The following is a 21,335-nucleotide window of genomic DNA, read 5'->3' as shown; positions in this document are numbered from 1 at the left end:
TTTCGTGTAGCCAGTGGAATGTTATACAAGCATATTTTGTAATTAGGAGCACGAATAATGTATTTCCTTGTCTTCTTGTGTTTTGATTGTCTTTAATTAATGTCTTTATGCTACCCTGTAACAACAACAATAACAACAACAACAGGAAGGACATTTTATGGGTCAATAAAGCTATTAATTAATGTTACTGGTTACCTGATTGTGACTTCACTGTTAAAAATGAAAATCACTCATGCACAAAATGCAGTCATCCATTCACACAAGTCAAAGTCATCTGAGTAATCCTAATTGGCCAGTTTTTGGGGAAGTAGATGGCAGCTTTTATCGATATGACCCTGTTCTGCTCTTTTCCCAAAAAGCAGGCGACCATCACTGTTGGGCACAAGCTCAGGTTTTATATACCTGGTAACTGATCTAGCACCACTATTCTTGGCCGTTCACACTTTATGTGTTATTTAAGAATCTAATGCTACCTCACCCAAGCATTTGCTGACATCGATGTTTCCTTTTTATGGCATAGACTAGCAACATGTGCAGTATAACTGTGGTCTCACTTTTTGTTGACTCCACACTTGAAGTGAACACCCGGTCCATTAAGGCATATATGAACACAATGTAGCAAACTTCATGTGAATTATGGGAAAAAAAGCCCATCAGTAACGCAGTGAGGTGCACGGAAAAGCTTCTGGTGATTTGTTTCTGGGTGTTTCCGAGCAGAGCTGCATGCAGAATACTTATTTACTGAATATCTCAAACCGATCAGAATCTATGATCATCAGTCGCTCTGACAGTTAACTCTGAGTCAAACCACTCCCACACATGAGCACTTTAACCATGGAGGGAAAAAACAGAAGCGTTGTCTAACAACCTCTGATAAAGCATTAAAATTCTGCTCTAGTAAGCAGCGCATCTATTCTGTGCACCAATCAATTCACTCATTACCTCTGCCAGTCACTTCGTTTACCTCATTGGTCCATATGTTCATTCAGCCATTCCTTCAACAGTGTGAGTTTCTTGCGCTCCACAGAGACTCTTACTTTGTCACTAACTTCTCTTCCTCCTGCCATGTTTCCATTGTATGAATCGTGTGATACATGTGCAAAATATTCTGGCAGGGTGTTTTATTCATGCTGATTACTGCTGCATTACGTGGACTACCGACAGAGCTTAAAGCACTGAACATCAGCATCACCGTCACACCAAAGAGATCTTTTTTCAACTGTGGCTTCTTTTCTCTGCCTGTCATCTGCAAACACTCAGGAAAAGTGCTAGCCATGATCTCATTTGCTAATTGTGTGCGCCTCCAGCAGGTGCGAGCCGCCCGTCACTTCATACTGATGGCGTACGTAGGGAGGTGTGTGCGTGCGTGGAAAAGGGAGTGTGGCGTTGGCTTGTTTTTCAGCAGTAAATCTGTCTGATGAGAGACATTTCACACTCTGCCTTATCTCCCTGTGGTGTCAAAGAGAAAAAACACTCAGTGCTCGGAGAGAAGTTCAATAAAGAAGTGATACTGACACAGAGATGTATGCCTTGAGGTGAATGATTCAGAAGCATACTGACTGACATGTCAGAAGCAGACAGCTATTTGTATGGTCTGAATAATTAAGAGGCGACACAGGAGAATACAAACAGCAGCAGATTCATAAAATGACTTCAGTATCATTGGCAGTGGTGTATCATTGCCTCCTCTACCTCAGTGTAGAGGAGGCTAGACTACAGTCTATCTGCAGATTAAATTAAATCTCATTCACCTCCTTTTTACTGAAGGTTTTGGAAGCTGTAAAGATTTAATTACAGACATGATTTACATGTGATGTTGTGATGACTGCTGTCTTTAGGGGTCACCACAGCTGCACACACAACTGCATCCATGGATCTTCTCTGTCGTCTTCCTCTTCAGCATCTTTTTTCCAATATATCCCTTCTCTGCACATGTATAAACCATCTCAGCCTTGCCTAACCTTGTCTCCAAAAAGCTCCATCCTGGTCACCCCCAATAAAAATGTTCACTTCTTCAGTTCTGACAGCTTTATGTCAGTGCTACCGTCCCCAAACTATACACTACTACAGCATGTCTCACTACCATCTTGTAAACTTCTCTTTCACTCCTACTGCTATCCTTCTGTCACAAATCTACCTAACCATGCCACAACTCCTCCTGGGAGATGACACCCACAGCAAACTCTGCAACTGTCTGCAGGCAGGGCTGGAAATCTTAACACTTAAACCCCAAAACATAAATATCGTATCTGTTTGATTATTTCTTGGATTTCTGTGTGGGGGTGTGCAGCCTGACTAACCCAAGCTGGGAGAACTAGTGACCCCTGACACTCTGAGGTTTGCAGCATCAGTGGATTAGACGTGATTCTTCTCTGTACAACCAAACACACAGCTCTTAAAAGGTTGTGAAAGCTTTGCTTCAACATTTACCATAGCACCTCTGTACAGCTGAAATGTCAGTGAGCTGAGATGTTTGTAAATGTCTTTGTTCTGACATAATGGAAGCTTCGGGGGACCTGTACTGAGAGCAAAGTCCAGCATTCCCAGGATACATTTTCCTTATCTGGCTTCATTTACACGTATTGTCAGAAATCAGGCTAAGCGGTCACGGCAAGCTGGTTATCAACTCAAAAAGTCAGGATTTCCCCATTCAGCTATGAGCATGTTTATAATGAAAAGGCAGTGCACATGTACACCGACAGCTACTGCACCAGAATGGCATATTTTACAAACAAAGGTTAAGCTATAATAGAAAAATCCAAAAAGGTTAAACACATACTACTGACTTAAGCAACAATGCTGAAGCAACAAAGCAGCAATCTGGGAATGTGTGAGGAAAACCTCATAGACCACATTATGTAGGATATTCCATAATATGGACTATAATTGCATGTACTGGGAGAGTACTACCAGGGACAAAAGCTAAGAAAAGCTTTCCATGTCAGCCTAGCTCTAACAAGCATTTTAAGAAAATGAAAAATAACTGAAAAATGATTTCTGACACAGGACGAATAACTTTATGGCTAAAACCTTAATCACAGGAGACTGCAATTAAAAGTTTTGGTTACCTGAAAATGAGCTAGTGATATCCTCTTTATGTTCACTTCAAATCTCTTCAGATCCTATTCCATGTGAATCTAAATAAAATCCCTCAAAATAGTCAGACACCTGGGAGACAATCAGGGACTGAAGCAGTTTTTCCTTTGTCCCAACTGGCCTGGTACTATGAGGGATATGTGTCCAAAGAAGCAAATAAACTGTTGATTGACCTTTAAACGTTTTTTTGTTTTTATGCTTTGCACCTCGGAGCCACCGAACCTACACGTCACAGCTGCTCTGACTCTGCCAGACAGAATCCCATTTGAAGGATGAATAACTGGTAACTGATTTTTACAATCAATTTAAAAATTGATGTTGGTATTCTCTTTGAATATCTAATTGTATAATTGAATTTGGACTATTTATTGAGAGCCGTAGTCTGCAGTGATTTAAAGGTTGTGTTTAATGATACAGAAACACAATCAATTTGAATTGCAGCATCACATCAGCTGTGTTCTTGCATGAAAAGCAGAGTGAAGATGGAACAGGATTAACACTATCCCCGCTAATAATGCGTGTGTTATTCTTGAATATTTAGTGATTATTCACTGCACATATAAGCATCATACTCTAGAGCGTAAGAGTGTAACGTGTTGACGGCTCTTTCTGATGTCAGGATGGGGGGACAGTAACCTGCTTAATGTGCATATGCAAATTCAATTATACGCTCCTGGTGTTTTAAAACGATTTTGAAGGAATCATTCTTAATAACAAGAAGATAAGACAGGAGTGCCTTAAAATGAGTTAGCACACTGGCAAAAACACTTCCAAATGTGACTTTTTAATTTTCACACAGTTCCTCCCACAAATGTCTCTCTGTGCTTGTTAACCTGCCTATGTGTGCACTGTGCAGGAGGAGAGGCCGTGCACCTGGTGACTGTAATGCTAGCCCTTGTTGCACCTGGCACAGGGTGGACAATGACACTTTTGACCCCCTTTCATACCTACAGCAGTAAAAACAAATAATAATAATTAACAATAATACTTAATAATGCTGCAATTACACTGAGTTTTTTTTAAAATTTTAACTATAGATTAACATATCACCACAATGTAGTTTGCTCTCAGACTGCTAGTTTACTTCCCAGGATATTTAAAAGTAGAATGGAAGGCAGAGCTTTCAGCTTTCAGTCCCCTCTTCTGTGGAACTTTTTAAGGTTGAGCTTAAAACCGTCCTTTTTGTAAAAGCAGATAGTTAGTTAGGGCTGGATCATGTGACCCTGAAGCCTAGGTTGCTGGGGATTTTCCATGATGCCCTGAGTGTTTCTTTTTCACTCACTACATGCTGAAACAGCAATCGTTTAATCATTAGTTATTATTAAGCTCTGGATCTCTTCCACAGCTTCTCTTTGTCCTGTTCTCTCAACTCACCCCCAACCGGTCTCAGCAGATGGCTACCCCTCCCTGAGCCTGGTTCTGCCGGTGGTTTCTTCCTGTTAAAAGAGAGTTTTTCCTTTCCACTGTTGCCAAGTGCTTGCTCATAGGGGGTCATCTAAACTGTTGGGGTTTTCTCTGTATTTTTGTGGGGCCTTGCAGTACAAAGTGCCTTAAGGCACTGTTGTTATTTAGCGCTATATAAATAAAATTGAAATTGTAGTCTTTTCATAACAGTGTCATGTATATACATTTGGTAATCAAAGACACTGAATGCTTGTTAGACCATGTTTTTTTCTCACTGCCTCACGATTTGCCTAGTTGTAAGTCCGTCTGGACTTTATGAGGGAAGAACTCCGCTCAGGAGCTTCTAATCTGGACTAGACACGTGGATTGAGCGACACCTTGCGGTGGACACGAAAAACAACAACAACCTGACGCCAGCAAGAAGCGGAAGCGTGCGGTTTGTCCTTTCCGACTTTCTGTAAAGCGGCGTCAACATGTCGGCCCCCTTGACAGTAAGTTACCCTTCAAATTTCGACTTATTACTGCATTAAGCTGACTAAATTACATGTTGTACGTAAGGCAGGCCCGGCAGGTTTAAAGCGCATGGTGTTGTTAGGATTTTGCGAGGTAGCTGAACCATATAAATACGATAAGAGTAACGTTAGCTAATGTTAGAAAAGACCTGTGGTCGAATTTGTGTGAGACACGTTTTTACATAACCTAACTGTAACATTTATACGTAATTATGGCAAAATCTCCGTGTTAACAGACATGTGCTTTCATTGATTCTCTACTTAGGTTTAACCTGACAGTAGTCACTGTTCATATCCTCCATCCCATTTCCTGTCTCTGTGCACAGTATCTACACAGATGTTGCCAGCGGTCAGTTCTCCTCGTTGTTGCTAGGCGACAGTGGAGCACCAGCTCAGCATCTCCTCCTCCTCTGCACAGGAAACTCCTCCTGTTCCTCACCCAGCGTTTCTATGATGTAGAGATGCTCCTCAGGTGGAGGTCTCAGGCAAAAAGGAGCCAGCTTCAAAAGAAAAATGCGTAGGACTCATTTTGGGAGTTTGTAACATGATGATGCTGTTCCTGCTCCTGCTGCTCTCTGTTGTTTGGTGAAAATCACTGACTTTTCTGCTACTTTTACTTTCTTCCAGCTACTATAGCTACACACAGAGGTTTTATGGGCCAGACATAGCATCAGCGTATTACATCTTGAGTCTGAAGGGAGGATTTAGGTAAGTGCCTTGTTCCCTTGTGCCTGCACTGTAGCTATAGAAGGATTGTTTACATATTTAATAACTGCCAACCAAACATTTTCAGGTTTAATAATGGTCAGTTTTTTCTTAAAATCTAGTCATACTTGAAAAATAGTTCCAGGATGAAATTTGAGCCGTGTTGCAAACATTTCTTGCACAGAAACAGTTTATTGAAGGGAGAAAAAGAGAAAAGGTTCAGATATGCCAAATTACACAGCTGGCCTGAAAATCATTGGTAATGGCTCTTATGGAGTAATCAATCCAAATTTGAAATTTGTGGTTCAAATTATTGAACACAAACATCTTCACTGTGAGATGGGGATCACAGTGAGTGTCTACAGCCAACAGTAAAACATGGTGGAAGCTCTGTCATGGTTTGTGGCTGCATTCCCAGTGGTGTTGGGTCAAAGCTGATGGGCTGCATCAGATTTTGATCCAACATGCAATACCATGTTGAAAGTGTCTGATTGACAACAGCTTCATTTTTCAGCATAAGAATGATCCCAAAACACTGGCAATGCAGTAAAAACTCACAGTGAAACACTGATAGTGTTATGGATTGGCCTCTCCAGAGCCCAGACCTCAAAAGTAATTAAACAGATCAGTGAGACAAAGAACAGAACAAAATGCAAAACATCAAAAGAAGAACTTTTAATGTAGTTTAAGAAGCCTGAAGAACTATTCCTGAAGAAAGCTTGACCAAGTGAGTTCAGGCTGTGCTGAAGAATAAAGATGATGAGCAGAGGAGTCTCATGACAAAAGCACTAGAGTTGGATACTTTTTTTTCTCTTCTCTTGCTATTGCTGTTTTGGGGATTGTCATATGTAAGTGTTTGAGTTAAGCTCTTGTCTTTGTGCTGCTGTGATCCATGATTCTCAGGTATGTCGGTCAGTCCGAGTGGTTTCGTACAAACCAGAGGGGCAAATTCAGCTGGGACTTCTTAAATCACAAAAACACGCCTATAGAAGAAGCAGACATGAGCTATACCATCATCAACTACACAGGACTGGAAAATCTGGGTGCTGAGCTCAAACTTAATTTTTTCACTTGCTGATGATTAATTTCTTTAATATTCAGCAAGCAAGTCTAGTTTCTGATCTGATTTATGTCACCACAGAGAGGCAGCGATCTTTGCGGACTCTAAAATTAAAAGGCTGTCCTGAAGTGGACGACTGGTTCCTGGCCAGGCTCCATTTGTTCCAGGACTCTCTGGAGGAGCTAGACATCTCACATTGTCCACGCATCACCACAGGCGGCCTGGCTGCGCTCAGGAATCTCAAGTAAATTAGCCAAAATGCATCAAAATACTAGTTAATATCACCAGTGATAGTTGTTATAATAAGTACTTCTTTATTTCTTTTACTGTCTCTGCCTGCTGCAGGGGACTGAAGCATCTGAATGTCTCATCCCTACCTGGGATTTCAAATCCTGGCCTGGTCATCATCCTGCTGGAGGAAATGCTACCACAGTGCCAGATCACAGCTAATGGCTACGACCACAATCTGAGGAAGGTGGAAGAAGAAGAAGAGGAGCAAATGCAAAGACAGAGGTAGCATGTGGATTGGGATGGAAATCAGAGAGGAAACAGGCAATCTCTTCTGTCTGTTCATGTGCCATCTCACTCGATACAGCCTGTGAGACATCAGAGAAATGCAGCATGGAGAAGGGCAGCGGATACAACAGCGAGACAAAATTAGCAGAGCCAATATATCTGACTTATGCAGCAGTTCACCAATCCCACAATACACATTTTTCCTTAGAAACAGGTGGTTGCCGGGGGTTACTGACTGGGATTTTGGAAATCATTTTTCTCAGTGTCTGCCATCAACCTCCAGCAACCATTTGTAACTGGTCAGGGAATGCAAATTTTTCTCTCATAACTGGTTGCCAGATGGTTGCAGATCTGCTGTTCGGGCCAACATTGTCACCATGGTTGTCACATTGACCTCAATATCAGACTTATAGTTTATGAAGTCAAATGTGATTAAACGATCACAAACCCAACAAACTGAGTTGCTTTAAACCAGAATCAGTTTATAGGTATGTACATATATGTGATGTAAATTTATATGCCACCTAAACCGTTTCTGTCTCAATTGTTGCTGAATGTAAATATAAGTGTAAATATAATAAAGACTGACAAAGAATAAAGAGTGTGACAATTATTGTTAGCTTTACTGCCAACTCTGAGTTGGCAGTTCATCTTGTAATCGGAAGGTTGCCGGTTTGAGCCCCGGCTCGGACAGTCTCGGTCGTTGTGTCCTTGGGCAAGACACTTCACCCGTTGCCTACTGGTGGTGGTCAGAGGGCCCGGTGGCACCAGTGTCCGGCAGCCTCGCCTCTGTCAGTGCGCCCCAGGGCAGCTGTGGCTACAATGTAGCTTGTCATCACCAGTAGTAAAGCGCTTTGGGGTCCTTAGGGACTAAGCAAAGCGCTATACAAATACAGGCCATTTACCATTTACTCTTGTCACATGTTTTAAAGATGGCGCAAGCGATGTCGTCACACATCACAGCGTGTCTGTATGTATTTGTAATCTGCACTGCAGGAGCTTATGTGAGGAAACTAAAGCCCATAATCCAGTGTGAGCCTTGTTCTGCAGCAGTGTCAATGGACTGATGAAGACACCTATGAGAGAAGAGTGAATGTGGGTGAAGAAACTGCTGCTACTTTTGTATGTAAATATACCATCTCAAGTCATTTGGTAGCATTTATTTTGTTATGTTAGATAGTACTGGAAGCTATATTAAAGTACAAAATGTATAATAATTTCAAATGTTAAGTAACAGTGTACTGACTACATGCAATTTTGGTGATATTTAATATAATATCAAGTATTGGGATCGGCTGTAGTGATGGGCACAGCGAGGCTTTGTGAGAGACTGAAACGCTGGAAGGAGTTGTGCCAGAATTAAAATGAGGTTTTGAACCAATCTGACACCCGCCTCCTCCTACTGGCCACTTTTTCCTATTATCACATGTATTGAAAATGCTATTTTGTGAAGCAACACCAAAACTAACAATTTATAAAATAAAATATATGGAGAAAAGGCTGCTGTGTTTATTGTAATATTGACACAGGTTGTGAGGATTTGAATGTCGTCCACTTTGTAGGTGAGCTCAGTGTAAACCAATGGATTTTGTGGAACATGATTCGTCTATGGTAGAATGAAGTGTGAATGAATGCAGCTAATCATTTCATGGGACATGAAAATAAATAAGAGAAAGTCGAAATGGTCCTCAATTAGTAATTTGTGGGTGGAAACACAATAAATATATATATATATATATATGTGTGTGTGTATATATATATATGTATATGTGTGTATATATATATATATGTATATGTGTGTGTATATATATATATATATATATATACACACACACACATATATATATATATAGATATATATATATATATATATATATATATATATATATATATATATAGATATATATATATATATATATATATATATATATAGATATATATATATATATATTTCAAACAAATTCTCCGGTGGAGATCACACTAACCGTGAATTAAGTAAAAAAAAAAATAAATCTGATATGAAAGAAAAAAGGAGCACGTGATCTGTCAGCCTGAGATCTGAGATGAGAAACTAGAAATTACACTGTAAATGATTACATCACCTAAGGAATGCGGGAAAAAGTATTTTGTGGTATAGATTGTAAGTAAATATCAAAATGTATTATTATTATTATTTACCTGGAGGCAATTTTTGTGTTCAAAAATTCAAAATATATCATAATTATATAATAATATAAATTAATTTTAAAGCTCTTTTAGGGTTAAAACCAAGAAGCAGCGGTTAAGAACTTTCCAAATATACCAATGCTGGTATTGGCATTGGATAGATGCTAGCATGACAGGATTGATGATACTTTGTTTCTGTCCTCAAAGTTCAGTATGTAGTCCACTGCATTTTTGGAAGTGAAGAAGAAGAAGAACATCAAAAATGCACTCTGAAAAATGTCTGAACTTTTATGTTTCACTGTGGCATCTTATTTTTTTAATTATTAAAAAAACTAAACATTTTTATAGCCAATAGCACATTTAAACAACAGAAGTTGATCCATAGAACCTTAAAGACAGCCACATTTACATTAAAAAAAACAAACAAACAAAAAAAAACAGTTTCAAAATAAAAAGTTGAAAGGTGTGTTTTGTTGTGTGCATTAATTATTGTGGAAAGCAAAAATGACAGTTATTTATTGGTCATTAAAATGTGTTCAGAATTTCGAAATTGATTATGATTCATCTCACAAGTCATAACACACTGCTCCCGCTACATAAGCTGCCTTTATGGAGTAAAGTTCTCAGTATCGGTATTGGTATGGGCAATACTGACCGCGTCTTTACTTGGTGTTACATCAATACGTAACTTTGCAGCATGGTACAGCACTACCCACCTGTCGAAACCTGGGTGAAACACATCAAACTCTAAATTAGCATTGGCCACATGATGTGGGTGTTTTGGTTGGAACCACACCACCGAGCAGTGTTTCGGAGTATCTGGAGTCAAATAGTCTTATCGAAAGTTCCAAACTGAAGGTAGGAACAGACTTTTCTTGTGAAGCTGAACACAAGAGTAAGCACGGACCGCGTTTGTGACGGACAACAACAGAACAGCTAGCTGTGTGTTAGATACCTCTCATAACTTCTTAAAATTCGGCATTTAAATCGATTGTCATCAGAACCCTTGTGGTGTAAGAGCCTCAGCAAACGGATAAATGTCTGATTCGTCAGGTAGGACGGATGTATGATAGTTAAATTTTGGTTAAACTTCGAGAATGTGTCGCTGTTTCTGCGTGCTAGTGTAGTTAGCTTCAAAGCTACGTGCATTAGTTTTACGTGAAACTGTGCAGTGAGTTTGACGTGCTGTTTTATTTTTACATTTGTAGAACTTCCTAAATCAGAAAAAGAGGAGGAGGTCACTCCCGAACCAGAGGTGAGAATAGTAGTGTGTGTGAAGCGGTGAATGCTAGCAGCGAGGTGTGGTTAATGTCCGTCAGATTGACATAATCCAAACAAAACCCTCATTTGTCAGTGTCTGAGACAGGAAGAGGTGATAAAGCTGTTCAGCAATATTTCAGTGCAGTGTAGATAAATGTGATATGCTTGTAAATTTTAGTATTGTTTCCTATGCAGGAACAATCCGACGACAGCAGTGAAGACGAGGCTGCAGGAGACACAGACAGTACGTGAACACATAGACACGGGATTCATAATTTCTGTATTTTAATTTTCACTCTTACTTTACTGCTTACATCCAGTGATTGGACTGGTTCCCAGTTGTATATATTTCTGTTGTTATTTTGACCATTGTGCCAACCCAGCAGTATAATGTACTTCTTAGTAGCTAAATCCCAAGATATACTTTACTACTTGTGACTAAACAGTGTCAGTGTCCTCTGAATTTTCCTGCTAATGCAGTGGCTGTGCTGAGCCATGTTGTATCAGACTAGGAGCTGCCTCTTGACTTGTCTGAATGTATCGATTTCTGCCTTTATCTGATTTTCCCTGTGTTCCCATCAGTGGACTTCCTGCGCAACCTCTTCTCCAGCGCGCTGGGCCTCGGTTCAGCTGAGAAAGTCCTGGATGAGCTGACTCTGGATGGAGTGGCACGATACATAAACAGCGGCAAATGTGAGTCTTTGCCCGCCTCCACTCTGCCCCCCACCGGAGTGGATCGATTTACCGCTTACGAGCCTGTTTCCACAATGCAGTTATTATTGATTGAGCCGCAAGCTTCTCTGCTTTCATGCAGGTAAAAACATCATCTGCATGGTTGGAGCAGGAATATCCACATGTGAGTATCTCTCTTTTATATCACAGAATAAGCACTTAAACTGCTTAAAGATCACCTCTTTTATTAATTATTATTATTATAATAATAATCATTATTATTCTTAATGAGTAACTGAACATCATTTCTCTCTACAGCTGCTGGAATCCCAGATTTTCGCTCTCCAGGAACTGGCCTGTATGCAAACCTGCAAAAATACAACTTGCCTTACCCAGAGGCTATTTTCCAGATAGATTACTTTAAGGTTTGTGAGAGATTGTTTTGGACATGCTTGAGGGGTGATAGTGTCTATAAAACTTTTCCCATTTATTACTCACTTCTTAAACAACTTTGTATTCGCTAATATTGACACAAAAAACAACATATTAATTACTGTCAGCCTCGAATTCAACACATTAAACTATAGCTCATATTTCAGTCAAAAAACTCCAATTTTAACCTGTACTTTTTTTATGTTCATTTTCAGCTCATTTTTTTTTATTCTTGGACTCTCCTAGAGTAGGTTCCCATGATTCACAGTTCAAAATAAACCCCTCAGATCATCCACTATCTGAAACGTATCTCTTGTAGCTTTCTTTGCCCTCCTTTTAAACCATGTTTCTTGTGAATGGCTTTGGCCATGTTTAGTATGAACACGCACCATTGTAACAGGATAAAATAAGTAAACACATAAAAGGTCAACTTCAAGGCTTTGGCTTTAACACCTCTAAAGTTGTCTTGTAACTTTTTTGAAATTGTTATTTTAGAAAAAAAAATTATTCTTTCTCCATCTTGTATCTCAGAAACATCCAGAGCCATTCTTTGCCTTGGCAAGGGAGCTTTACCCAGGACAATTTAAGGTACAACACGCACACTTGCGGATTATTTGTCACATGTGTTGTTATATAGAAAACTACAAACGGCCTCACACTGTGTTCATTCTCTCATGTTGGACCTTTGCGGGTGTTTAGCCAACAATCTGTCACTATTTCATGAAGATGTTGAAAGACAAGGGCATCCTGAGACGCTGCTACACACAGGTAGGAGGAACACTTCGCTTTTCACAAATGAAGTCACTATTGCTGCATTTACATTACTGCCTGTGTTCATTCAGAATATCGACACGCTGGAGCGAGTAGCCGGGCTCGAAGGAGATGACCTAATCGAAGCTCACGGGACGTTCTACACGTCACACTGTGTCAGCTTCTGCTGCCGCAAGGAGTACAGCCTGGAGTGGATGAAAGGTGTGGTGTTTTTGTTTTTTTGCTTTGGATTGTTGATTTAGTCTGATTAAGAGACACTTGGAATCTTAACCTTCTCCTGCTGTCTTGTAGAGAAAATCTTTTCTGACGACATTCCCAAATGTGACAAGTGCAGCAGTTTGGTTAAACCAGGTCAGTAGATGTTCATTTGTTTAAATGTTAGTAATGTTGAGTTTCAACCATGACTTTTAGAAAGTCTCTCTTCTACTTTTTCTTGCACAGATATTGTCTTCTTTGGAGAGAACCTACCTGCCCGATTCTTCACTTCAATGAAGATGGTGAGTGGACACCAGCGGTTTGTGAACATTCTGGCATATTTTGAGGAAATGTGATGCAGCTACTTAGTAATAGTAAATGTTGTTTTGGGTTTTTTTTTGTTAAACCTTTCAGGATTTTCCTCGTTGCGACCTTCTCATCGTTATGGGGACATCCCTTCAGGTCCAACCATTTGCGAGTCTAGTCAGCAGGTACTGCAGCTCAACTTTCACATTCCTGTCTGAGCACAGAGACCGCTACAGTAATCATCTGGTAGTAGACCACAGTCCTGCAGGAGATTTTGTTTGAGAGTGTTTGCACTCAACCACATTTTATAATTTCATGTAGATTGCTCTGGTGAAAACTTTATTTTGTGTGTTTCTTTTTCATTTAGGGTTTCAAAAAGTTGCCCCAGACTGCTCATTAACATGGAGAAAGCAGGGCAGGTAAGCACTCACCACTTCCTTTTCCTTCTTTCTTGGATTCTTTGTGCAGGCTTGTGTTGATGTGCGTCTCTGTGCAGGTTAATCCCATGATGGGCTTGTTTGGTTTCGGAGAAGGGATGGACTTTGACTCAGACAAGGCTTACAGGTGATACTGAGACACAGCTACTCCTCTCCATAGCTTTACTCTGTATTTGCCGTTTACTACAAACTAATATAAACAAAAGATCTTAATGAGTGCAGTGTACTGTAGCTGTACCTTTACATTAAGCTGCACAATATATTTGTCAAATACAGTTTAACAGATACTCAGGAAAAGGTTTTTTGTTTTATGATTTAGTTATTTTTATGTGAAATATATGCTGCAAGTTCAGACTGATGCACAGAGTAATGAACACACATCACGCAGTCCACCATTTTACAACCAGGGGGCACCAAAGACTTATCTATCTGCCCCAAATGGAATTGGTAGATACTTTGAATATACTACATTTTTTTCATACTACTCACTACATTAATGATTGAACTAATTTATAACTACGTTGCTCAGTATCTGACTTGCTAAAAAGTTTCTGTGAAACTGAAAAGTCATTGAAAGTTATCAGATTCCCTTTAAATCAGCGGTCCCCAACTTTTTTTGCGCCACAGACCAGTTTAATGTCAGACAATAATTTCATGGACCGGCCTCTAAGGTTTTGCAGAAAAATACAACAAAATAAGATGATACGACCAAGACAAAAACTGTGGTATTTTGTAAATATAATAATAAACGTGAATTTACTGTGTAATTGTGTAACTTTATTAGCAGCGTCCTCCTGAAATGCACCAACAACATTGAGAGTAACATCCTACTCTCTGCCCCTTAACGCTTTCTGGTTGCTATGGTAACATGTAAATATTTCTTTCAAAATAAGACGTACAACTACAACACGGGAAAAGACCCAGGGAAACTGAGTTAACAATAAAAACCCTGAAACCATAAATTTCACACCCGAGCCTCAACTCTTGCGGCCCGGTACCAAACGACTCACAGACTGGGACCGGCCCGGGGGTTGGGGACCGCTGCCTTAAATGACCAAGAAAGCTCTAGTGGAAGCAGTGAGTTTAATTTATTAGCTTCTTGTGCCAAAACAAACAAAAAGCAAATTAATTAAAATGATGGTTATTTTTAAACTGCTTTCTTCAGTAAGGTGTCCATTGCTGCCTTATCTGCAGCTCAGTTTATGGTGTAAAAGATAAACGGTGCTGGTGTTGTCAGTGAAATAAAAAGTTGTTTTGCGCTAACACGTTGCTATTTATTTTCCCCTCTCTCTCCAGAGATGTAGCTCACATTAGTACTTGTGATGATGGATGTTTGGCTCTAGCTGATCTTCTGGGATGGAAGGTAAGTTACATGTCTCCTTTCAAGGATGCTGTCCTATGTTAAATGTTTTTAGGCCTATCATGTGTAAGGTTAAAACAAATAAACACTGCTCAGAAAGTAATGGGAACACTTGATCATCAAAATATAACATAAAGTCATTTTAACTTCAGGGTATCAGTCTGTCTGGTTGGGAAGCAGAAACCACTGTGAGTCCATTTCACCTGCTTTGGTGCAAATGAGAGTGACAACAGTTGTACTGTAGAGGTGTCAACATGACAACCACTAAAAACATTTTTTTGCGTGTGGACCATTTCTCACCTTTTTCTTTTCTTTTCTTTTTTTGGCTGCTAACTTTTTTTGATCTAGTTCTGCATTTTGCTGGTGTCCTTGTCACTGCTGTTAGGATGACACAGTGCCTGCAGTCAATTCAGATTGTACAGATAGTCCAGCTCATAGGCACAGCCATAAGTGCTGTCACACAGATGTTTGCTGTGCCTCCCAGCACAGGGCAGTAGAAGCCAGCCTAGCAGGAGGGTCAGTGTCTGCTTCTTTGTGGGAGGAGGAACAAGAGCGCATACTCATACATATTTAACACAACTGTCAGAATCAGACTACATTAGGGTAGCACGAGGGCCTCATGTCCTTCAGTGGGACCTTTGCTGATAGTGCAGCACCATGCAGCTCGATTAACCTTTGCAAGAGAGGAAGTGGTGGGTCTGTCACTCCAGACCTGCCAGTTGAGAACCTCTGGGATGTCTTATATTAGTGGTGACCCATTTTCCTTGCAGATGAGAGCAGGATCAGACGGATCACATGTGACAGGCATGAAAGAGTCTGGAGACGTTGTGGTGAACGATATGCGATATGACCAGCTTGGCAGAGGATCAATGATGTTCTGTGGAGGCATATCCATAGAGAGTGTTAGCCAACAATGCTTACTGAGATGAAAGGTACTGAGATGAAAGTTTCATTTTGCCAGCGAAGCAGATCCTGTGTTCCTGGTGTAGGACAGTAGCCGTGCTCATGTGGCCAGAGTGCATAGGCTGTTCCTAGATGATGCTGGCATTGATGGCATTAACTGGTCCTCACATGCCCCAAAACTGAATCCAACTGAGAACCTTTGGGACATCCTATATCAGTGCATCTGAAGCGGCCAAACAGCAGCAGGGAGACCCTGTTGGATGTCATTCAACATCTCATGAGGCCTTGAGAATGTTGTGGGGAGCGTACATGCATGTGGAGGCTGTAAACATTACTGAGCTGATCTGGTTTAAATTTTGAGCTTTTTGTGCGATTATGCAGCCCACAACGTGTTGATTATTTTGTTTTTTTCCTAAACAAATTCGTCAATGTGTCTAAAGATTTTTAACTGCTCTTATTTATTTTATTTGTTTGTTTTTGAGCAGTAAGAACGTCCTAGTGTCAAGGTAGCCTATTGTAGATCGTTGTGAAGTTGTGGTTTTCCTGATGGAAGAGGTGTCGCAGTACAAAACAAAAAACAAACAAAAAAAGCTTGAGCTGTTTGTCTTGTAGCTTTTCTTGTTGCCACCACTTTGGGCTCCATATCTCAGTGCCTCCGCTGCATTAAAGCTCTTGTTTGTTACGTCTCTCCAGGCAGAGCTGGAAGAGCTGGTGAAGAAGGAGCACACCAAGATCGACAGTCAGGATGCAAAAGAGAAGGCCAGTGAAAACAAAGGAGCGACAGCCAAGGCGAGCTCTGCATCAGGGCCACCAGAACCCAAAGCTGAGGAGTAACCAATAAAAAGCTCCCTGATTAAATGAAGCTACTGTGGTGATGTCACAGATTGAAGTTGACCCAAGAAGTCGCATCATGATACTACTCGGGGGGTTACCTGGAAGCGATGCTGTGGTGGACTTTCTGACACCTTGGTGTTTTACACATCTGTTTATATCAGTCATTTGCACTTTTTTTTTTTTTTTCAGCTTTTCAGCTTTTTTTTTTTTTAACTCAGTCTAAACTGTTTATCGCTTTCTCTGTGGACCAGCAGATTTTATGTTGCACCAGAACCTATTGTTCATTTACCTATATTGCAGCAGCATATAGCGTGCCCATGTGCGTTGTGGTTAATGTCTCTAAAACAGGCGCCATTGCACTTCACAGTGGCTCAGACGAATATGCAAACCAGCAACTGAACATGTGATATTTTGTTTCTTCAAAAATGATCTTTTCTGTGAAGATAAGCGGGCTATTTTAGGTGCTGTGTCGTTTCCTTCAAGCCAAAACCTGCTGTGCTGATAACTTTCCTACTAACAAAATTAACTTCCTGATAATGACAGCAGTTGGGCACATGGCTCTTCTAAAATGTCTCAATTTGTAATTTACCGTGTTTTTCATGTTCCTCTCATGTTTAATTTCTTTTTAATGATGTTTAAAAAAAAAAAAAAAAGCAATGTAAAAAATGCAAAAGAAAGTCTAAACCTAAGTTAATTTTGGGGCATGAGAAGATCTGGTTTTATTGTAAACTTGTGTGATCATGAATTGATTTGTGGGTTTAAAAATACTCGGGTGGATGCAATAACATTAACATCTGTACAATGTTACAGGAACCAGTGCAACCCCCTGCAATAAATTTTACCTTTTCAAAGCTGATCATTTTCACTTCTGTTAAGTCTTTCATAGAGGAGTTGGTTACACTGTGGTTATGTTATGCTACATGGACAAAGTGTAGGACCACATGCACAACACACCTACAGGAGCTGCTCAGCCATGGAAACCACTGCCATGACGCTCCTGCTGACGTTAAAGCCAGGGGGCTTCTGCTGATGTTGGGTCTTGGTGACTTTTACACACCATTACCTCACCTCGGCAACACCGCTTTGTATACTTCATACCTGAGTTGCTGTGATTCCTAAATCGTTACTGTGGCACTCTTGAATTAAGTGAGATCTTTAGAACGACTCTTTCTGTCGCAAATGTTTGTGGCTAAGTGGCTTAACTTTGTACACCAGTACCAATGAGACTAAAACCACATGAATCTAAATATTAAGATTACAAATTCAATCGATGCTAATATTGTTTCTTTATTATGTGTTCTGCTATAATAATGTATCACACCTCAGTGTAATGGATCTCCTAAACTTCATCCTGATGACAGCATCCTTCCAGGGCCTTGAGGTTTCTCTCTCTCCACTGCTGCCCTTGTCACACAGGAAAATACCGCTTTAGCCCTGCAGCCTCAGTCTACTCCAAACCCCATATGGTGTAGATTGTTTTTTGGAGCACCTACCTGCATAAATCTGCATAAGAATGAATGCTGTTTTCCCCAAACAGGCTGTTACTTTTCAACATTTTCCAACTTCTCGCAGGCTCTGCAGGCATTTCATTATAGCAAATGAATGAACTTAGATTAATGAGAAGGAAACAGATTTTACAGGAGAGCTCAGAAACAATATATTTACACCAAATACACCACACAGAGTAACCTAGGTAACGTCGTAAGATTCAGTCTGCTTCATGTGCCTAATTTTGTCATGCTTCAAAATATTAAAAAATCTTGTTGAGAAACTTTTAAAAAGTGCACACATTATATACACATGATATATAAACTGGTCCTGTTATGATCTTGCCCTGTTTCTGTCACTATTACAGTGATGGGTGTTTTCTAACAGTTTATTCCTGGCTCTGTATGATGTCAGAGAAATGAGCTTATTAGGGTCACATCAGGCACACAGCGTTGGCTGTGAACGTAGAAGGTCCACCTTCATATTGCTTAAGCCTCCTGTTTACAAGAAGAAGTCAATGACAAGAAAGGTGGGTTTAAAGGAAGAGGAGGAGCCAAAGCAGCTTTCTTCAGCTCATAGGCCTCATTTTACTCATAGGCCACATTCAGTCTCTGTGTAAACAAGTGTAATGGCATATTTAATCCCTGGAATATCTTAATATATAATTGCCCAGACTGTCCTGTAATAATAAAATAAATTTCTATAGTAGTTAATTACATTGGTGTAGTGTGAATGGTCCTGGGGGACCTCTTCACTAAGAGGCAAAGATGTAAAACCTATGCAAAGTGTAAGTCTTATGTTTGAGCTTAGGGCGTAATATCTGACACCCCTGCCATAGACAGTACACAAGGTGACTGTAGCTACCATGTTATGATCATAGATAATTCTACATTTTTAAATAATGTATGACAAAGACAACAAAACAAGCGACTGAGCCCATAAACTCACCAATAAAGTGTTCACAGAGGTCAAGTCAGAATGCTGTTTTACCACACACCTCTACAGGACTGAAAGTCTTTTTGCAACCACAGCTATTGCTATCGAGTGGCCTTCAGATGGGACGCAGGTTTAAGTCACTTCCACACCTTCATATTTTTGAGCCGGAAGCTACCTCTATGCTCCATAATGCTGTATAAATGTACTTAACACATTTAACTCAAGCCTAAAAGATTGTCTCTTAATGCCCCCGCATTTTTGTCAAGTGTATGTTGTTGCCATGTACTGTCATATAGGTAAATCGCAAAGGCACGTGAATATGCAATATAATGAAAGTTAATTTATGAAGTCCTCATTTACTATATGGGTGCATATTAAAGTGAAAAAAATCATTCATACCAATTTGTCATTAAGTATATGAATTTGCCCAAAGCATGAACAGGTTAAATAATACTTAAACATTTGCATACGGTTGTAAGATTAATAAAGATTCATGGAAACCTTTTTTAGAGTCTGAGAATAAAATATGGAACTGGAAATTATCATTATAGGTCTATTTTTAAGGTGGCCTCATGTCAGCGCACATTAAATTACCCTAATGTATCGCCAGATATAGTTTGTTACCATGTAAACTGAATGAAATTCTGCTACCGTGCTTTCAAGGCTTTGCTTTGTACACTGGTATTTTCAGGTGAATACTAACACAAGCTAACGTGTGCAGTTTATTTTTAGCCTTGTAGATGTGTTAACATGCAAGCATTCAATAAGAACAAAATACTTTTGCATGACCCATTTCAGACCCGATGACAGCAGTAGATAAACATCAAGGATCTCCCAAAGTCGCTTTTATTTATGATTGCATGCATTGATCTGAAAGTATCAGAATGTGCATAATCTCTGGTTCTGTAGTTTTTTACAAACTAAGCAACATCGACAATGGGGAGGAAGTTTTAACCTGGTGTTGGCAGGATATGATTTAAGCTGCAGGTGTGACAATGCTGCTTCTAAAACTAAAACTAGAAGTCTGCTTGCCACGGAAATGGTGACCAAACAGCAACACCTCAGTCTGTGGTTTCTTCGTAAGGCTTAGATGAGGTACCATGACAGAAAATAGCCTCAGACATGTTCAGCCCAGTCTTTACTTCCAATACTTCTATTTTTCTAAATAAAGTTGCAAGAAAAAGTGCAACTGATTTGGAATTACCAGTATTTATACACTGGTTATTTAAAATGCAATTAGTCGTAAGGTGCAAATATGGACAAAGTGAGTAAATTAACAAAAAAACCCCAATTGTTCCATTCACACCTTGAACATGTTATATAATCACTCATGTAACAGGCTGGCAAAAGCGAGTAAACTACACTAGGTTTGCTTACTTGCGCCTCCTTTAGCAGCAAAAACCTCCATCGGATGTGTCTTGTAGATGCTTATGTGACTGACACAGAGGTGAAGAGGAAATATTAACCACAAATGTATACTCAATCATTCAGGTAAGGAAATCCCAAAAGGTTCTGTTGATCTGGACGTACCAAATGAACAAAATCAACGTTTTGGAATTTACTTTTATTGATAATGGTTTATAAAATACTGTGGGGTTAGTGTGTGTAGCGAGTGAACTATTTTCAGTGTCTAAAGTAGGGCGCGCCAGACAAACTTTGAGAACCGCTGGGCTGAGGTCAGGTCTGTGCTGGAAATGCCAAAACACTGTGTTCAGCGCTAGTTTTTTTCTTTTTCAGCCATCCTGTGGTTGGTCCACTTTTCATGCTTTGGGTTATTGTCACCAAACCTCTCCACAGCTTTATACATTGTTCACATTCTTCTGAAGAATTCTTAATGCAATTAAAATTCATTGTTGCCTCGATGACTGCACGATTTCCATCAACCTGGGGCAACAAAGCAGCCACAAACCATGATGCTCCCTCCACCGTGCTTCACAGCTAGAGTGAGGTTTTCATGTTGGTGTGCTGTGCTATCTTCTTCCGAACATAGCGTTCCTTATCGCTCGTCTACCCACAGAACAGTGTCCCGTAGCTGCAGTGGAACATTCAGACACTTCGGTAATTTTTGTAGAGCATTTTATCCTTCACCTGATATTTGCAGGTGTATTGCTTTTACCATTGGATTGTTTTAGGGTAGCTTGTTGCGCTCTTGTTGTGATCACTGTGAAGAACTAGTGGAGAGGAGCTCTGCCAGAGAGGAAATACAGAGTTAACAGCAGTTCAGAAGAGGCATAGTATTGACAGAGAAGTTTGTAAAATGTAAATGTACCTACAACACTTGT

General features: G+C 40.0%; 2 protein-coding genes across 3 annotated transcripts; both read left to right on the top strand.

Moving 5' to 3' along the window:
• Positions 1–1,401: 1,401 nt before the first annotated feature.
• Positions 1,402–7,025, top strand: dmac2 (distal membrane arm assembly component 2). The gene is made up of 6 exons (XM_063493213.1): positions 1,402–3,379; positions 4,795–4,991; positions 5,339–5,529; positions 5,640–5,720; positions 6,621–6,760; positions 6,859–7,025. The coding sequence occupies exons 2-6, from the start codon at positions 4,974–4,976 to the stop codon at positions 7,023–7,025; spliced, it is 597 nt and encodes a 198-aa protein (XP_063349283.1). The 5' UTR covers positions 1,402–3,379; positions 4,795–4,973.
• An 885-nt stretch (positions 7,026–7,910) lies between these two features.
• Positions 7,911–17,485, top strand: sirt2 (sirtuin 2 (silent mating type information regulation 2, homolog) 2 (S. cerevisiae)). 2 transcript variants are annotated; one of them, XM_063493211.2, is made up of 16 exons: positions 7,911–8,415; positions 10,668–10,714; positions 10,915–10,963; positions 11,302–11,412; positions 11,534–11,575; positions 11,710–11,816; positions 12,355–12,411; positions 12,523–12,591; positions 12,666–12,795; positions 12,886–12,945; positions 13,036–13,091; positions 13,204–13,280; positions 13,463–13,514; positions 13,592–13,659; positions 14,829–14,895; positions 16,489–17,485. In XM_063493211.2, coding segments are annotated over exons 3-16 (1,038 nt in total). In that variant the 5' UTR covers positions 7,911–8,415; positions 10,668–10,714; positions 10,915–10,962; the 3' UTR covers positions 16,630–17,485. The 2 variants fall into 2 exon arrangements, with proteins under 2 accessions (XP_063349281.1, XP_063349280.1); XM_063493210.1 differs by lacking the exon at positions 7,911–8,415 and adding an exon at positions 10,340–10,512.
• The last annotated feature ends 3,850 nt before the right edge of the window (positions 17,486–21,335 follow it).

The sequence above is a fragment of the Pelmatolapia mariae genome, linkage group LG14 (genome assembly GCF_036321145.2).
Source record: "Pelmatolapia mariae isolate MD_Pm_ZW linkage group LG14, Pm_UMD_F_2, whole genome shotgun sequence".
Taxonomy (NCBI): Eukaryota; Metazoa; Chordata; class Actinopteri; order Cichliformes; family Cichlidae; genus Pelmatolapia; species Pelmatolapia mariae.
This window is presented reverse-complemented; position numbering and strand designations above follow the sequence as displayed.

Bases quoted from the DNA above. Each gene is read 5' to 3' on its own strand.
- dmac2 (XM_063493213.1), top strand. The intron at 5,530-5,639 runs GTAGGACTCATT...ACTTTCTTCCAG, and splicing joins CAGCTTCAAAAGAAAAATGC to CTACTATAGCTACACACAGA. The intron at 6,761-6,858 runs GTGCTGAGCTCA...ATGTCACCACAG, and splicing joins CACAGGACTGGAAAATCTGG to AGAGGCAGCGATCTTTGCGG.
- sirt2 (XM_063493210.1), top strand. The intron at 12,412-12,522 runs GTACAACACGCA...GCGGGTGTTTAG, and splicing joins TTTACCCAGGACAATTTAAG to CCAACAATCTGTCACTATTT. The intron at 12,592-12,665 runs GTAGGAGGAACA...GTGTTCATTCAG, and splicing joins TGAGACGCTGCTACACACAG to AATATCGACACGCTGGAGCG.